The sequence below is a fragment of the Crotalus tigris genome, unplaced genomic scaffold, assembly GCF_016545835.1.
Source record: "Crotalus tigris isolate CLP2741 ecotype Arizona unplaced genomic scaffold, ASM1654583v1 scf7180000019068.10715455, whole genome shotgun sequence".
NCBI classification, from domain to species: Eukaryota; Metazoa; Chordata; class Lepidosauria; order Squamata; family Viperidae; genus Crotalus; species Crotalus tigris.
In genome coordinates this window covers 5,488,856-5,507,933 of record NW_024097358.1, presented here as the reverse complement: position 1 = coordinate 5,507,933, position 19,078 = coordinate 5,488,856, and the positions used below count along the sequence as shown (strand labels likewise).

Here is a 19,078-nt window from a genome sequence, read left to right as displayed (position 1 = left end):
AGCGCTAGATGTAGGATGAAAAGGCCTGAATCAACATCTGTGGAGACTCTCAGTTAACCAGGTTATGGCTGTCCAAAGTATTTGAGCTTCACTTTAGTATCTATCCTTCCAAAGAAGTCAGGGTTGATTTGCTTTAGGAAAGTGTCTCTGAGTAGTTTACAAATAATCATAAAATCCATGCAAAACAGATGCCTCATCTGAATCCTGATAAATGCTTTCTTGTCGCTCCCGCCTTACTAAATACATTTAAATTTGCCCCCCTACTGTGCCAAACTCTAGTTTCCAGCCTTAAAGGATGAATAAAGCCTTGTACAGATACCGCTATATCATTAGACGAACCAAACCCGTCTCTGGAGTTCTTTTCAAAAGGTTTTCAGTTTGCTTACTATACTTATCAATGCTTCCTTTTGTTCTGTTCTGCTTCGCTTATTTTAATCACTATAACATGCCTAGTGTTTTGTTTTTTTTTTACACTGCAAAATCACTCGTCCATTGTTGTTGGTTGTTGTATCGCACAGTTAAATGCTTTAGGAGAGTTCAATCTTCCCTAGGGTGCCAGCTAGTCACGCACATCTGCTCCTTTAAAGTTGTGTCCATTTGCTGAGCATGGTTAAAACACTGCTTTAAAAAGTATCTCGTTTAGAAACCGTCTAGTGGAATTTAAGTCGGTGAGATTAATTAATGGATTGATTATCTCAGAGGTCCCCAATCTTTTGGGCACCAGGGACCGGTTCCATGGAGAGAGGTTTTTCCCGCAGACCGGAGGGTGTGTGGTTTTGTTTGCTGCCTGCATCTCAAGGATGGGGCTTTCCTTGTTTGTGCGGACCAGTTGCTGGCATGTCGTGGCCCAGGACTGGTCCATGGATCGGGGGTTGGGGACCCCTGGATTACCTTTTGGGCCACCTCCAGCTGGGAATTCTCCCAGGCATTTGCAGCCTGGAAACTTACACACAAGAGCCCATCCTCTTGACAAACCATTTGGAATTAATTATCCTCACCCGGACTGTACAATCAGTGACCCAGTAAGCTGAACGCAACCTCGAAGGCATTTGTGTGCAGTTGCCTGCCAGATCTTTAACAACACTTAACTCAGGTTTTTTTTTTTTGCAGCCCTTAACAGACAGCAAAACAAGAGGCTTATTGAGAATCCAGTTGGTTGCTGTATCACAGCTTGTGATCTGTGTTTGTGCAGGAATGTTACAGCTCTAAACAGCCTTGCCTTCCAACCCTTCTTATATCGGTTACATCCCAGCTTTGGGGTGTTCATGCTATGTCAGTTTTTTCTCAGGTTTGATAGCAGTCTGTAAGAGAGGTTTATGATTTTTTAAATACCTTCAGGATAATTTTACTATTTTATTCATGAATATAGATGGGTAGGAGAGACAGAAAGTGAGAGAGAGAATAAGTGTGTGTGTGTGTGTATGCGCGCGCATACAGTAAATATCTGCACATTATTTGTATTTTATATTGCCACGCCAAGCTTATACTATCCAGTTTAGTAATTTTAATTTCCTCTTTTTCTGAGCTTTTAGCCTTCTAACATATTCTGACTTAATGTATTGTATTCGGTTATATTGTCTTTTAGCCAAATTTTTTTTGATCTGCATGTACTTTTCATAACTATCCTGACACTGTCAATTTAGCTTTGGGTATTTTGAATATTTGAATATCAATTCCTTTGTGCAGGTTCATGACCACGATGAAGTAATTTATTGTGTAGCAGGCCTGCCTAGCCTTGCCAATATTCAAATTGTAGTTGAGTTCTTTGCATTCAGCACATACAAGGTAGAAAAATATATAGCTATTTTTTCCCCGCTAAAGATTCAAGATGTGTCTTCTAAATATCCCTCTCGTGAGCAACTGTGGAAGATCTGAGACTTCCTTTCAATCAGACACTGGCTTCCTGCTCATTTTCGTGGAAAATATTTCAAAATCCACATTCGAGAGAAAAAAAGACCTGTTCTAAAATCTATCTTGCGTCTGCAGTTGACCCACTTTTGATGCTTGCAGCTGGAAAGTTCTAATAAAAAATAATATTCAAGAATGGTTTCTGAAATGATTTATGGTGAGAGCTCAGATCTGACACTTAAAACTAGATCTGTAATAAAAAAAAGAAAAGCTTTCAGTTCTGTCCTCTTCTATTTATCATCCACCATGTGGAACCATAGGATGTACATGCACATTAAAACATTGTAGGGGAAGAGAAGATATTTTTGCAGTATTGTGACTAGTCTGATGTGGTTTCAACTGCAGGCACCTAGGCACACACACACACACACACACACACACACAGAGAGAGAGAGAGAGAGAGAGAGAAATGCGCAGGAAAATGAATAAGATGCAATAATGCACTGACAGACGACATTTTGTAGCCCACACCTGGCAAAAATACAAGCCAGTTGTTGCTAAAACCAGGCCCCCAAATCACAATAAATCACAATCACAGTAAATCATAGTTTCCTTCATTGTGGTTTGTGGAATAAGTTCATAATGGTTGGGTTCACACAACACACTAAATCAAAGAAACTACTGTATATCAGCTTAGCAAAGTGTGAGAACAGCAGCTAATGTAGCCACTCCAAAGCCCGAATTCTCTCTGCCATTACGGCACCCTGAAAGGCAATCCTAAGAGAAATCCTAAGTCTCTGGACTGATAAAGCAGCCATCTGTCTGCAAAGAAATATAGCTCTTTAATCCCCAAAGAGTTGGTCAAGCCGTTTAATTTCTCTCAATGCAAACCAATTCTGCAGATCTCAAAGAGAGGCACTGTATCTCGTCAACCCTGCAAACCACCATCCTAGGCATTATTATAGAGGGTGTGCCAAACTTTCAAGTGGAAGCATTAATACTTCTAGTCCTTGAACTCAATCATAAAATTGATTTGTCACAGAGATTAAGATGCTTTAGAATCTCAACGTGTACAATCAGCCTTTGGCTACACCGCAGGAGCCATCGTTACTGCTCTATGTATGGTGATGACTGACAGTGCACAGCAACACAAAACATTGCCAGAAAAGAACAGAGACATAAGATAGTTCCTGGAACACAGTCAGAAAGCTGAAAGGTAGTGTAGTAGCTAAGGATCAAGGCAGGCACACCCAAGCTACTGAGCATTCAATTCCTCCTTTGCCTTGTTTTAATTCTGTTGCTTGACATTTGTGCTCAGCCCAGCTCCCAACCTGGAAGCTAAACCAGAAACCAAGTTAACCACAGGATGGTGTGTTTGGAACCAAACCAATGGATCCCTTCATGCTGAGAACAAAATAGGAAGCAGCTGGAGAAGACAATCACACCATCAGTATGCCATGCTTTGTTTGCTAGGCTAAATGTGTTGTACAAACGCAATTTGTAAACCATGGCTGACAAAAATTAACATTTTCTGCTCAATTTGTGGCTCAGATGGTGGTTTAAACAAACCACCATAGTATGACGTGTAAACCCAGGCACTGACCACTATTGGCCTGAATTTTCACCAAGAAACTTAGTATCTAAGCCAGTGGTTCTCAACCTGTGGGTCGGGACCCCATTTGGGGTCGAACGACCATTTCACGGGGGTCGCCAAACAACGCAGTCCGCCATTTTTTCCCCCTTTTCTTTGGCCACGCCCCTGGCACCCGGTGATGTATAAGTGGTTGGGGGTCACCATAACATGGGGAACTGTATTATGGGGTCACGGCATTAGAAAGGTTGAGAACCACTGGTCTAATTCTATTGGCTTTCAAAAGCCAATAGGAATTGTCCAGGCTGTCTCTGCCCTGCTGAGCCCGGCAAAAGTCCCATTCTGCAAACGGTGCTGCACCAGTTGAGTAGTCCTTGACTTACGACAGGTTGAGTAGTCCTCGACTTACGACCGGTTGGGGGTCGCAGCATTAAAAAGGTTGAGAACCACTGCTCTAAGCCCAATACATTTGCACAGAGTAGGTATGCTCCAGGTCAGGGCCGAACAACAATAGACACTTTATGTCTTGTGGATTTCAACTCCCAGAATTCCTGAGCTAGCATGGCAGTTTATCTTAATCCTAACTCTACTGCATCTTCATCAGCCTTCATCAATCAATTCTCCCTTACGTTGGCAGAAAAATCTAAGATACATTTCAAAAGATTGATGGTTCTCCTTCACACCATGTGTGGATCAGGTTTGTAGGAGCAAATGAAGTCGAATTTGTCTGTCACGAATCTTCAAATACTCTGCCAAGAACTGACTCTACTGGTCAAGCCAACAGATGTTTTAGCCAGGGCCAAAATCCAGAATCCTTGTTCTAACTGAAAACAAGGCACGTGTTGACGCACTTAAAAAAAAAAGAATTTTTCATCCGTTGCCATGACAATTATTTCAGTGTACCAGTAAAAATACGTGCAACATCTGGAGCTAATGGTGCAATGAAGCTGCTCATAAACTGATCCACTTAATATGAACACAGGACATCAGCATTTAAGTTTTGGGTGGAACTCTGGAGACATTAAAACAGCCTTGGGACCAGCTCTTAAAAATTCACAGCTCTCAGAGCCAAATGAAGTAACAGGTTCAAGAAAGTTTCACTAACATATTTGCATATTTATATAACTAATTTCAGCCCATTCTGTCTTTTCCGTGTCCTTACAAACTTTAAAATTTTATCCGAGCGCACGTTACAATTGAAAAAGTAGATGCAACTGTAAGACTTCAAAGGCTTAGATTATTCAAACAGGATTTCATTCAGAAGTGTGCAGTGTTTAATTCCAAAGGGAAAAAAAAACATATGAAATGTTTGCTGTTTAGCTATGGAATTGCATGTCTTTCTTTGCATGTAATTGTTTGCCCAGATTTGCCCTCCTGGTATATACTGGTAGTCCTCAATTTACAACATTTCATTTACTGACTGTTCGAAGTTGCAACAGCACTGAAAAAAGTAATTTATGACCATTTTTCACAATTATGACCGTTGCAGCATTGACGTGATTTACATTTGGATGCTTAACAACTATGTTACTAATTTAATATCTGCAGTGATTCACTTAACAAATGTGGCAAGAAAAGTCGTAAAATGGGGCAAAATTCACTTAACAAATTTCTCACTTAGCAACAGAAGGTTTGGACTCAATTGTGGTCGTATGTTGAGGACTCCCTGTAACTGAAAAACTGAGGAAGTAGAAAAATATATCAGTTAAGAGGGCTGAACAAGAGAGGAAGATAAACTGCAATTGCCCTAAGAAAACTTTTTGAAAACTTTCTCTGCTAAGGTTTTTTTCCCCACTAGTTACAGTTTATAAAGGTCTTAGCATGCATCTTCTCCCTTATTAAAACCCCCCTGGATCATTTCCTATGCTGAATTTCAGTTCGGTGGCCAGTTGTCTATTTCTAATCAAAACCACTGAGAATTATTCTTGGGATATTTTGTGTGCGCTGTGCAAGGCACATTCCTTAGGACAACTCATGCAAACTCAATTAGATAGCCTAATTAGTTTTCCAATTCATTAGCGTCTCATGGGTGCATCTGCAGGGAAAGATGCACTTTTAGAAGACAGCCTTTGCAAAAAGTCTTTGCCTTCCAAACGGAAGGCAGAAATGAGAAAGAAATTAGTTTGGCTTGCCTTTTTGAATCCAATTCTCAGAGCCCAGATTTACCAATCAGTCAAAAAGGCAACTAAATTCAGTTTGCAGCCTCAGACAATTTCCTAAGGAACTTCCATCAAACATAATGCAGATTTTGACTCCTGGAGACTGTTTGAATAAGTTCGTGCAGTTTACTGGACGAGGTTTTTCAGAAGTGGTTGCCATTGCCTTCTTCCTAGGGCAGAGAGAGTGTGACTGGCCCAAGATCACTCAGCTGGCTTTCTGCCTAAGGCAGAACTAGAACTCACAGTTTTCCAGTTTTAACCTGACATTTTAACAACTACTCTGAACTGGCTCCTCATAATCAAGTAACAAACTAAAAAATAAGTACTGTAAACAGAAAAAAAAAAAAGAAAAGAAAAATTGCAACTGCAATTAACATTTTTATCACTAGTTTGCAAAGAAGGTAACAGAGATACAGCAATGTTTCCTTTATGATTGTTTCTCTCCTGTTTTTCAGAATAACCATCCTGAAATGGCTAACAAGAGATCTAAACAAATACAATGTATATTATTGAGAAGCATACAACAAGCCAGCAAATTTCTAAGATCTCAGATAGAACTTACAACGGCACTGACCGTTTTTCACACTTACGGCCGTTGTAGCATCTCCGTGGTCATGTGATCAAAGCTGAGACACTGGGCAACTGGCTCGCATTTATGACGACTGCAGTGTTCCCGGGGTCATGTGATCAACTTTTGCGAACTTCTGACAAGCAAAGTCAATGGGGAAACCAGATTCACTTAAAAACCCTGTTACCAATTTGATAAACTGCAGTGACTCATTTAACAACTGTGGCCAGAAAGACAGTAAAGTGAGGCGCAGCTCACTTAGCAAATGTTCAGCAACAGAAATTGTGGGCTCCGTTGTGGTCTAAGTCGAACACTACCTCTACGGTAGAGAGATTTCCACTGAAAAATCTTTCAAATTCACCATATTGTGAACTTAGGCATTTATCTAATACCCTCTCCGGGGTTGTTTGCTGAAGGAGAGATAAAATGGAGCAGCTGAGCATGTTCAAAACATTTCGAATTTGCGAAAGAAGGAGAAGGGGAAAACACACGGATGTGAACTCCGGGACACTCTGTAAAACATACATTTCTTACCAAAAAGAATAGTTTATTCATACACTCTGTACGCTAGGTCAATTATTACTCAGTTTCTTTGGAGACCAACCAAAAGGACCCCACCCACTTTTACAGTCTACTGTAATCAACTGAAGAAAGAATGGTTCAAAAGCGAACACCTGGCTGATCTCCAAACCACAATTCCAAGACGTAAAAGCGTTATAAGACTACATTTGTTACAGGGATAATATAGATCCTAAACCTTGATCTTTTCTATATAAGCTCTGGTTTCTTTAGGATTGCTTAATTAATCATGATGAGTGAAGCTGTTTTTTTTCATTCACATTTCACAGCAGGTTAAATAATCGATTAATTTAGAAGAGGCCTTCCTAGTACGTGTTAATCTGACAGTGACTTGTCTCATCGGCTTAACATCTTTTTGAAGACTCCTCACTAAATACCAAGCTGAAAGAAAAGGACACAAGCCTTAACCGACAAATGGCAGTTCCTTAAAATTGCAAACACCCTCATCCCTCTTGCAATGCCTTGCAACGTTCAATCTTCCTGCAAAGGAGAACAAAATCTATTTTGACTGATTAACAGATTAAGGATTTATAAGTAATCACCACGGAGAGTTATTTGGGTGGTTTCTTGTGGCCAATATAAATCAAGATGCAGCAAAATTCAGATTGGCTTAAGGATATACAGCAGTGATGGCGAATCTTTGAGAGACTGTGTGCCCAAACTGCAACCCAAAACCCACTTATGCATCGTCGAGTGCCGGGTGGGTGTGGCCCATTGGCTGGGTGTGGCCCATTGGGGTGGGTGTGACCCATTGGGTGGGCGTGGCTGCGGTGGTAACGGCAGACTGGGTGGGACTAAAAAGTTCAATCAGTCAATTCCAACTTTGCAAGATCTTTTTTTTCCCGCGAGAAATTGAAATTGACTGATTGAACCTTTTTTTTTTTTTTTTTGCACACGGCAGCGGAGGCCTAAAGCAAAAAGGTTTTATAAAACCCAGCTGAAGGCCTAGGACTGGGGCGACGGCCTGCGTGCCCACAGAGAGGGCTCTGAGTGCCGCCTCTGGCACCCGCGCCATAGGTTCGCCACCACTGATATACAGTGTCCGAAATTTTGGGATACATTAAAACATATCAAACATTGGCTAGATGCAGGCAATTCTCTAAATCATTGTTTAATAAGCTACAGGGTGAGTAGTCCTCATTTAGCGACTACAGTTGAGACTGGTAACTCGGTCATTAAGTGAGGTGCTAATTAAGAGAGACCACAAGCATGGTTATGATCTTACTTGAGCTTTCCTCTTTTAGGTAAAACAGAATCTGCTGTCTTAATGAGCAGCGTGGTGGCCTAGGGGTGATGACGCTGGCCTCCCATTCGAAAGATTGAGAGTTCAATTCCAGGTAGATGTTTTCTCTCCTCGGGCGCCAAGAAAAAATACCTGCTGCAAACTCCGCATAGGCGTCAGGAAGGGCATCCAGCCAGTAAATGCTCAGCTCCATCCAGTCACCCCAAATTAAGGGATTACGGGGTTGTAAAATGGTTTGGTTTTTTTAAAAATCTGCTGTCTTACAATATCATTGCAATAGCGAAGGAGACTAATGGAAAGGTATAAAGGCAAGATGAGGTCACGCTATAACGTTGTAAATGGGAGATGAGGGAGTCTCCCAAATGCTTGCCGGCAAGAAGTATACGGATGTTCAGCCAATACAGTAAGACAATAAATGCAAACTACTGAGGCTCAATCAACAAATACCCAGACAGTGTAAACATCTGGGAACTCTGTTCTCGTTCTCTCAGGTCATCAGGGGAACAAAACTAACGGTCCACCCAGCTTAACTGTTTTAAAGCTTTGGCAGGACCGAGAGGTTGTTTTTTTTTTTCCCCTCTTCTGCGCAGAGAGGCCAATCCAAATCCAAACTATGGCTAATAAAGGTAATTTATTTTTTCCCCATTTTTTATTATTAGTTTATAACATACAACACAAAAATACAAAAGAAATAGTAGGAAAAACCAGGGAGGGAAAAGGGGAGGGGAAAGGGAGGGAAGAAAGAAAAAGCATGGACTTCCGATTCCCTAGGGTGCAGAAGAATAAGACAATAACATCAAACCTCAACTTTTTACTTTTACATAATAGTATAAACTGGCCGTTTCTAGAACAACAAGCCTATCGAATTGGTAAAAACCACAATCAAAGTTTCACATTTTTTTCCCCCACCTCAAGCACAAAGTCCAGTAAAGGTAATTTATAAATCCTTTCTAGTCTTCTGCCTTGGTGAATTCAGATTGCAGCAAGGGGGGGTGGGGGGTTGTTTCTGTTAAGCGTTATTTCATAAATTACAAGTGGCTGCTAAACAGGAGCAGCAAAGCACGTGATGACTTACTGTGATGGGTGAACCAGACTGAAGGAAAATTCAGCCAAAGACGATCAAGTGCCCTATTATAGATTTATTTTATTTTATTTTATTTTATTTTGCTTTGCCTATCCAGCAGATTCAGGAATTTCCAAGAGAGGTGTCTTTTTCTCTTGCAGACAAAGATAAAAGGCATATTTCTTCATATAAACAATAGAATAACACAGTTGGAAGGGACCTTGGAGGTCTTCTAGTCCAACCCCGGGCTCAAGCAGGAGATCCTACACCATTTCTGACAAATGGCTGTCCAATCTCTTCTTAAAAGCCTCCAGTGATGGAGTACCCACGATTTCTGGAGGCAAGGCATTCCACGGGTTAATTGTCCTCATCATTAGGAAATCCTTGCTTAGTTGATGATGATGATGATGAAGTTGGAAGGGACCTTGGAGGTCATCTAGTCCAACGCCCTGCTCAGGCAGGAAACCCTACACCATTTTGGACAAATGGCTGTCCAGTCTCTTCTTAAAAACTTCCAGTGTTGGACCATTCACAGCTTCTGGAGGAAGGTTGTTCCACTGATTAATTGTTCTCACTGTCAGGAAGTTTCTCCTTAGTTCTAGGTTGCTTCTCTCCTTGATTAGTTTCCACCCATTGCTTCTTGTCCTGCCCTCTGGTGCTTTGAAGAATAGCTTGACTCCGTCTTCTTTGTGGTAGCCCCTAAGATATTGGAGCACTGCTATCATGTCCCCCCTTGTCCTTCTCTTCATTAAATTAGACATACCCAATTCCAGCAACCGTTCCTTATATGTTTTAGGCTCCAGTCCCCTAATCATCTTTGTTGCTCTTCTCTATACTCTTTTCATCCATTGCTTCTTGTCCTGCCTTCTGGGGCTTTGGAAAATAGATTGATCCCCTCTTCTTTGTGGCAGACCTTCAGATATTGGAACACTGCTATCATGTTACCCTTAATCCTTCTTTTCACTAGACTAGACATATCCAAATCCTGAAACCATTCTTCATATGTCTTAGCCTCCAGGCCCCTAATCATCTTTGATGCTCTTCTCTGGCACTCTGTTTCCAAAGTCTAAACATCTGTTTTTATATTGCGGTGACCAGAACTAGATGCAGTAAAAGACAGGAGGTTCAATTTTGTCACTGATTCACAGAGAGAGTTCCAAAGAAAAAAATTACAGGATAAACCATGGCAGCTCAGAAATTCCTCAGATCTTATGGACAGTCATCAATTTCCAAAACCAATTGCCTGGCTTATTTCAGGCCTATTCTGTAAAGAAGAAGGGAACTTTAGTCCTTCATCACTATCTTCAAAGTGTAAAAAAAAAAAAAAATGCTTATTCAGTTCAAATGCTGTTCTGAGCCAAGTATTTAACAGATTATGCAGATGCAAACCCAAGTTTGCAAAAAGAAAAAAGAGCATAGCTGGGAGCTGCAGTTAACTAATTAAGTCCCAGACCAGTATAGCTATGCGATATAGATCTTGGCAAATGTATATTTTGTGCATTTAGATCAGTGGTTCTCAACCTGTGGGTCGGGACCCCATTTGGGGTCGAACGACCATTTCACAGGGGTCGCCAAACAACGCAGCCCGCCATTTTTTCCCCCCTTTTCCTTAGCTGTGCTCCTCCCTTTTATTCTATTGGCTTTTGAAAGCCAATAGAATAGACTCTCTTGAATAGAGTCTAATTCTATTGGCTTTCAAAAGCCAATAGGAATTGTCCAGGCTGTCTCTGCCCTGCTGAGCCCGCCAAAAGTCCCATTCTGCAAACGGTGCTGCACCAGTTGAGTAGTCCTCGACTTACGACTGATTGAGTAGTCCTCGACTTACGACCGGTTGGGGGTCACGGCATTAAAAAGGTTGAGAACCACTGATTTAGATTTTAGTTAAGCATTTGCATTACTTTAAGGGTGCACGAGAGCTAGTCTGGTATAAGGATTAAGGCATCAGGCTGGAAACTGGGAAACTGGGTGTTCTAGCACCACCTTAGACACAAAGCCAGGTGGTGACCGTAGGCCAGTCACTTTCTCTCGGCCCTAAGAAGGAGGCAATGGCAAACCACTTCTGGAAAACCTGGCCCTGAAAACTGAAGGGACTTGAACATGGTGACGAAGCCTGACTTGCAATGTCAGGAAACCAGTTCTGCCTCTGAAGGACTTGATTGCGGTGCTGTGATTCACGTAGAAAACCACAGTGTTCGGGTCACAAGATTGCAACCGCATTTCATCACTGAGTGTCACCGGGGTTAGGAATGGACACCCACAAAACCGCCATGTTCTGGCTTGCGTTCCACCAGCCAAGATTTCCACGCACTGAGGCAAGGCAGATTGGAAGCATTAGATTATTTTCATATGACTAAAGCTCCCGAGGAGACAAGGTTTACAGTGTCACAAATCATTCAGACGTATTGCTGGAAAGGCTTTTGAAAAGAAAAAATCAAATAATGCTCAGGCATAATCCTCTTCTTTTTCTGAGCCACGGTTTGGAAATGACTAACATTCCTCTCATCGCTGCCAGGGATATTCGCCGATTTCCGTGACTATCCTTAAGAGACGATTCCTAAGGATCTGGGTTTGGGATGCAGGTAGTCCTTGACTTATGGCCACAACTGAGCCCAAAATTTCTGTTGTTAAGTGAGACATTTGTTAAGTCCTGACAGTTTTCCTGACAGTTAGAACGATTAACCAGTGGAACAACCTGCCTCCAGAAGCGGTGAATGCTCCAACATTGGAAGTTTTTAAGACGAGGCTGGACAGCCATTTGTCTGAAATAGTATAGAGTTTCCTGCCTGAGCAGGGGGTTGGACTAGATGACCTCCAAGATCCCTTCCAACTTTATTATTATTATTAAGTGAGTTAAGGTCATTTTATGACTTTTCTTGACACAGTTGTTACTGACTTTGCTTATCATAAGGTCATAATTTTGTTTCTAGTCAGCTATAAAGTGAATTTATACTTCATGCTAAGCCATCATTTTTAAATCATGGATTAGTGAAGTCCAAATGGTTTGGTATGAACGTAACATTAAGCCAGAAAGGCTGATCTTACATGCTATTACTTTATTTATTTATTTTTCAAATAATATTACAGTATAGCTGTGTTTCTCAATCTTGGCAATTTCTAGGCTAGTAGTTTTAACCCTGGACTTCCAACACACCTCAACTGATTTTAGTTAAAAATCATGGCTTAGCACAAAATATAAATCCAGGCATAGATAAGCATACGTGTGTGTCTTCAAATACCTTATTTGGGCCTCTTTCCCTACATTATAATCCCAGTGACAAATTTAACAAGCATCTCAAAAAGAAGTCAAAATGGGAACTAGATGAATTTTACACAAATCCCTGAGATTAGCTGGAAACAGAAACGTATTTGCTATGAAAGTTAAATTTTCTCAGATGCTCATTTCTTCCACTCCAGAGAAATCTTCGCTTGCATGCAGAATAAATTTTAATAAATAAATTTTATAAATAAATAAATAAAGTTACAATTGTATAAAATCATAGTCCAGCATTTTCAAGGCAGAGGAACTGTCCTTTCCCAAGTTCAAAAGAGACACCGACAGCCAGCATTTTAACTGCCATGTGCAAATGACAGAATCTCATTTGAACAAACAATGAACTTGGTCCTTCCTGTTTAGACCAAAACATTAAGTAGTTTGGAGAACGAGGAGGAAACTCATATATCCAGAAGCGTTTGGATTACCAGGCAGATGATTTTTGCTTCAAAGGAAGAAACGGCTGAAATTTAAAAGAACGTTCAAGCTGTGGTTGAAGGAACGCACATTTTTCTCTGATTAACCTGTATTTTGTCCAGAAATGCATTCTTTATGTCTATACTGAGAGGAAGGCTAACATTCTGCAAATACGTTGTATAACACCATGACTTGAATTAGATACACTCTTATTTACAGTTATTTAAGCTTGGTTGTGTTCCATGCAGGCAAGTTCATGCCCATTTCACCGAATCCCCCCTGGTTCCTTCCTATCCAAAGCAGCAGCTAAACCAATGGTTCTCAACCTTTTTAATGCCGCGACCCCCAACCGGGGGGGGTCTATTGAGGACTATTCAATTGGTCGTAAGTCGAGGACTACTCAACTGGTGCAGCACCGTTTGCAGAATGGGACTTTTGGTGGGCTCAGCAGGGCAGAGACAGCCTGGACAATTCCTATTGGCTTTTGAAAGCCAATAGAATTAGACTCTATTCAAGAGAGTCTATTCTATTGGCTTTCAAAAGCCAATAGAATAAAAGGGAGGAGCACAGCTAAGGAAAAGGGGGGAAAAATGGCGGACTGCGTTGTTTGGCAACCCCCGTGAAATGGTCGTTCAACCCCAAATGGGGTCCCGACCCACAGGTTGAGAACCACTGAGCTAAACCAATAGTTTCTTGCAGTTTATCTAACGTGATGTCTGAAATGGCATTTCCAGCTCGATACCCCCTGAGTGGTTAGAACAGGAAAACAATAAAAAAATAAAACACACGTTCCTGTTCTATCTTCTTACAGTGGGAAGATGCCGATCCAACCTCAGTTTGGACAGTAGGAGTGGATTAGCTAAAAAGCAGTCCACCCGTTTCTTAAGCAGCTGGCAGAATTTGAATTTTTTTAAAAAAAAAAGTTTTGCATTTGTTAAGATCAAAACTGGGGGATCAAAATAGGACTTCCCACAAGCTGAACAGGCAGACACTGTAAAGGAAAACCAGACACTGTTTGTCCATGAAGTATGCACACCAAGAAAGCACATGCTACACTCTTAATATTTGAAGTGTCTGGAGTCCAGGCTGGATCTTGTCCAGCGAAAAAGGAAAGAGGCTGGAAATGCGGTTAGGCCCCTACTTTCTACATAAAGAGGTCATCCCAAAAAGAGGTCATCCCAAACTTATCCTGAATGGCCAAAATCAAGGAAACACACACACAACAACCTAAGGAAGAGATAAGATTTATTTTCCTTTATAAAGGTAGTCTTTGACTTGCAACTATTCATTTAGTAACCGTTAGTTACAACGGCATTGAAAATGTGACTTACAACCAGCCCTCGCATTTACAACCAGTGAAGCATCCCCATGGTCACGTGATCAAAACTGGGCACCCGACATCTATTTACGATGGCTGCAGCATTCTGGGATCACGTGATTCCCGTTTACAACCTTCCCAGCAAGCAAAAGCCAATGGGGAAAGCTGGATTCATTTAAAGGCGGCAGAATTCCCTAACAACCGCTAGTGACGCGTTCAACAACAGTGGCAAAAAAAAGTGGTAGAACTGAGTGCGACTCAGTGAACTGCCTTGCTCAACCGCAAAAATACCCCTCACACTTGTGGTTTTAAGTCAGGGACTACCTGCCTATCTCCAAAGCTCAGTTTCTGTTGCTAGCACAGGAAGAGACAGGTTTGCAGTTGTGAATTCAGCAAAATCTGGACATCCCCAGATTAGCAGACCTTGATCCAAAGGCAGCGAAATAACTAGAAACTTAATGTTTGGCCAATTCTGTTGTTTAAGGCTGAGACGTTGCCAGTACATTCACAAAATATTCTGTTTAGACTAGGAAAGTGTTTCTTATACAGTATTCGACTCTGTGGCAGAAAAAAACATAAATTGTAGTGTTTTATCACCTTCTACTTTTACTACCTGGGTAATCATTTATTTTTCCCACAGAGCATAATTAATGATAATGTTGGATCTAATCCTATATATTCAGAGTTTCATGCACATTAGGAATATCTATCAGTTTAGACTGAGACAGGGATGGATGGATGGATGGAAAGAGAGAGAGAGATACATATAAACTGAAGTGAGAAAGATGTATGCTTGATTGAACATATAACCTATTCTATGAATTTTTCATACCCTGGGTGAGCACATTTTGTTCCAATTAAACCATGTTATCTTCAAGAAGACAGCCAGATGACAATTACAATTCAACAGCTATTGTTGCTGTCTCTGTCCAAATACTATTAAACTTGATTTAATTTCCTTAAAATGAATTCTGTGTAGCCAATAAATAGAGTCATGGTCTCATCTGGAAACAGCTGTGTGAGTTGCTATGGCGACCCAACGCAAATGTTCACAAAACTGATAACAAAACCCTTATAAGTTTTACAGAAGAAGATCTCCGCAAAACTAGACAAAACAAACCGTAAGACTTCAGGCAGGATAGACATTAACTTTTAGCACTTAAATATAATTCTGTCTGCCAAAAAAAAAAAAAAATTCTCCAAGACATTTATGTATATTAAACAGAGAGCTAAAATGTACGTGACTATATTTCTTTTATTAGCTAGCTTTCACAATTCATCATGAAATGTGAAATGTAATAAAGGAATAAATTTTATGTTTTTCTTCTGCAGTATCCAACCTGGTTCAGCCCATTTTCAATCTCTCTTCTGCTCCATTCTCCTCTTAGACCAGATCTGATGCCAGTTTTCAGAGAGTTATCCGCGACTGATGGGCAGACAGGTAGATATAAATATATTTTCAACCATTCATTAGGTTGGAAGGAATTAAAAAAATGGCTGAAGATTCATGAGTTTAATCAATCTTGAGAGTTTCAGGAAATTTCACTCTTGAGAGTTCACAGCCTTGTGTACAAACATTGACATATCATGAGACTGGGTGAACTTGAGATGTACTTTGAAAGAAAAAAAATGTATGTGTTTTTTTTAAAAAAAAAATAGAGGCTGTATGTGTACCATATACGCAGAGGTGCGATTCAGCCAGTTCGCACCAGTTTGGCAGAACCAGTAGCTAATTTTTTGTTGCCCAGGCCCAGAATGGACTTCCAGAAGTGGCATCCACACAGAGAACTGGTTGTTCACATATTTGAATCCCACCACTGCATATACGCCTGGCATAAACTTTGTATAGACAAACCCCAGCATAGTTTCAATGTAGGAAATGACCAGGCTGAATCCGTGGGAGGGATCAAACATGTCATCAGTCATGAGTACCATCACGCCCACAAGCGGTTGAATTCCACTGACCCTTATCCACCGCCAATTGGCTTTGGCTCTTAGTAGTTCAGATTCTTGTAGACACTTCAAGCTTGCAATGAATCTTTATACCCATTTGAACTGCCTGGATCTTTTGATTTCCGTGGTACTTGACACAGACTCCAAAAACCATGACAGATACACCAAATCACCTCAAAACACCTCATCCACTTATGTACAGAAATCTTGCCAAACTAAAAGTGAGCACTTGTTTCATCAAAGATATATTCTGACAATATAAGGAGGAGCTATCTTGACCTTCTTCCGCCTAACCCAACTATCTCAGCTTCGCTACCTCTTGGTCTTCTGGAATGCAGCCCCTCCCTCCTGGGAATCCAGACTACATTCCACTACACATGCAGTCTTCTAAAAACTTATTGAGCCTAAACTCCACCAGTAAACGTTAACAATTTAAAAGAACAAATCAAACATTTTAGTGCATTTGCACCTCATCTTAGTTGTAAATGACTTTTTATACCCAAAGACAGCTTAGTGTTTTCCATTGTTTTGATTAGAAAATGGAAATCCCACCTACCTCTTTCACACTGAGGTCCCGTGAAGCCATATGTGCAAGCACATCTGTTTGGTGCAACACACCTTCCTCCATTAAGACACCCATTTTCGCAGACAGCTGCAAGTGGAGCAAATAATAAAAGTCAACGAGAGGCTACCAGAACTTGGGTTTTCATAATCAATATTCATTCACAATTTTCAAGAGGATAAATAAAGGTTGAAGCTCTTCCTAGAAAGTTCCAACTCACATTGCAAAATGGGCAAGAATAAGGTCCACCCTCCATGACGAAGAAATAAAACCTAGCAGAGTCCACAACTTGACTCAGTAGTAAATCACAGGTTTCCAGACATTTGATCCTTAATTCAGATGTCGACTAAACGTGGTAGAAAACTCCAAAACTTTGTTTTGTTGCAGAAAATAATGTTGTGTCCGATATAATTTTATAGGTCCATAACTTTGGGTGAAAAAGTTTTGATGTTGCAGCAGATTGATTTGAGCTGAACATAATGATAGGCTCTTGATTAGAACTCCGATCACTGGAAGATACCCAATCTAAAGAGTAATATCCACTAGATAAATAAATAATAATAATCATATATTCATTGTAGGATACGAGCTCCTGCTTTTCCAGGTAAGGGATAATTGGAAGACTGTTTGACAGCACAATCTTGGAGTCTAAGAAGGGGTGTGTCTAACCTTAGCACTTTAAGACCTGTGGACTTCAACTCCCAGAATTCTCCAGCCAGCACTGGGGAATTCTGGGAGTTGAAGTCCACTAGTCTTAAAGTTACTAAGGTTGGACACCCTTGTTTTAAAATATAACCATTCTCTCTCTGTGGGAACTTTCTTGTCAGCAAACATGTCTACTCCTTCTTCCGCCTATTTTCCTCACAACAACAACCCTTGTGGGGTGAGTTGGGCTGAGGTGACTGGCACAAGGTCACCCAGCTGGCTTACATGACTAAGACAAGACTAGAACTCATGATATCCTGATTTCTAGCCTGCTGCCTTAACCACTAGACCACGGGTAGGCAACCTGGGCTCTTTTATGACTCGTGGACTTCAACTCCCAGAATTCCTGAGCCAGATGGCTCAGGAATTCTGGGAGTTGAAGTCCACGAGTCATAAAAGAGCCCAGGTTACCTACCCCTGTTCTAGACCAAACTGGCTCTCTTTACAATTTACTATACTTTTCATGATAAGCCTGACACATATTTGCTTTCAGAATGCAAAAAGAACTGGATGCTGCGATGACAAACTTGTCACTAATCGGATATTAAATGCTTAAAAGTTGCCCAATACCTTTATGACATTACACAAAAACGTCTACAGCAGTGAGTCTCAAGCATTTGTCTGAGGCATATTCCAGCTAGCAGGAATTTTCCTGGCACTTCTTGAAAAGTTACGAGCTTCTCTGAAAAATTACAAGCAATCCACATTCAATCGTTGCCTACGCTGATCGGGGGGCTGATTTTTTTTCAGTTTTATTTTATTTTAACTACAGCCAAGGTAGAAGTGCTGAGATGAGAATTTGGCAACTGAAGCCGAGCTGAAGGACTGTTTCACAACATTACTGTACTCAAAATTCCTCTGTTCAGAAGGGTGACATTTTTCATCTGGATCTAATCTGGAATCTGCATCAAGTGATTGGAGAACATTATTCTCAGGTTACTTGGGGTGTGTGTCTGTGTTTCTGTCTGAGTTTGTGTGTCTGTGTGTGTGTGTGTGGAATGAAGAGCAACAACCATTGGGGATTCCACCACGAAGAGGTATTCTTGCTACTGTTGTTTTTATGAGCTGGGGTACTTCCTCCGTGAATTGTTAAATTCTCAATTGCTTCTTTATCATCTGGACCAGTGAAGGCGAACCTATGGCACGGGTGCCAGAGGCAGCACTCAGAGCCCTCTCTGTGGGCACGTGCGCCGTCGCCCCAGTCCTAGGCCTTCAGCTGGGTTTTATAAAACCTTTTCGCTTTAGGCCTCCGCCGTCGTGTATAAAAAAAAAGGTTCAATCAATCAGTCAATTTCAACTTCTTGCGGGGAAAAAAAAGATCTTGCAAAGTTGGAATTGATTGATTGAACTTTTTAGTCCCACCCAGTCTGCTGTTACCATCGCAGCCAAGCCCAGCCAATGGGCCACACCCACCCAATGGGCCACATCCACCTAATGGGCCACACCCACCCGGCACCCAACGATGCATAAGTGGGTTTTGGATTGCAGTTTGGGCACTCGGTCTCTAAAAGGTTCGCCATCACTGAACTGGACAGTGTAGCTGAATTCCAACTGAATATTCTGTTTACTTACGCTGCCCACAGTGTGTTCCGGTGTATCCCTTTTGACAGAGACAATGATCATCACTGCAAGTCCCACCGTTCATGCATCTGATGTTGCAGTGTTGCACTTGAAAAGAAAGACAATCCATTATTTACTGGTGTGTACAACATCTACACGCAACAGACACAGTCCACCTCTACGCTCGGTGCTGCAAAGGACATCGGAAAACTCGCAGGCCAAATGCTACACTTGTCGCTTT

The 19,078-nt window shown here is 41.2% G+C and overlaps 1 protein-coding gene across 3 annotated transcripts in view; it reads right to left on the bottom strand.

Moving 5' to 3' along the window:
* FBN1 (fibrillin 1) overlaps window positions 1-19,078 on the bottom strand; it is a 162,089-nt gene that overhangs the window by 115,819 nt on the left and 27,192 nt on the right. For all 3 annotated transcript variants that reach the window (XM_039359016.1, XM_039359017.1, XM_039359018.1), the window contains exons 5-6: window positions 18,850-18,945; window positions 16,567-16,662 (exon numbers count right to left, since the gene is read on the bottom strand). In XM_039359016.1, coding sequence (XP_039214950.1) covers window positions 16,567-16,662; window positions 18,850-18,945 — 192 coding nt within the window. The remainder of the gene's footprint in view (window positions 1-16,566; window positions 16,663-18,849; window positions 18,946-19,078) is intronic.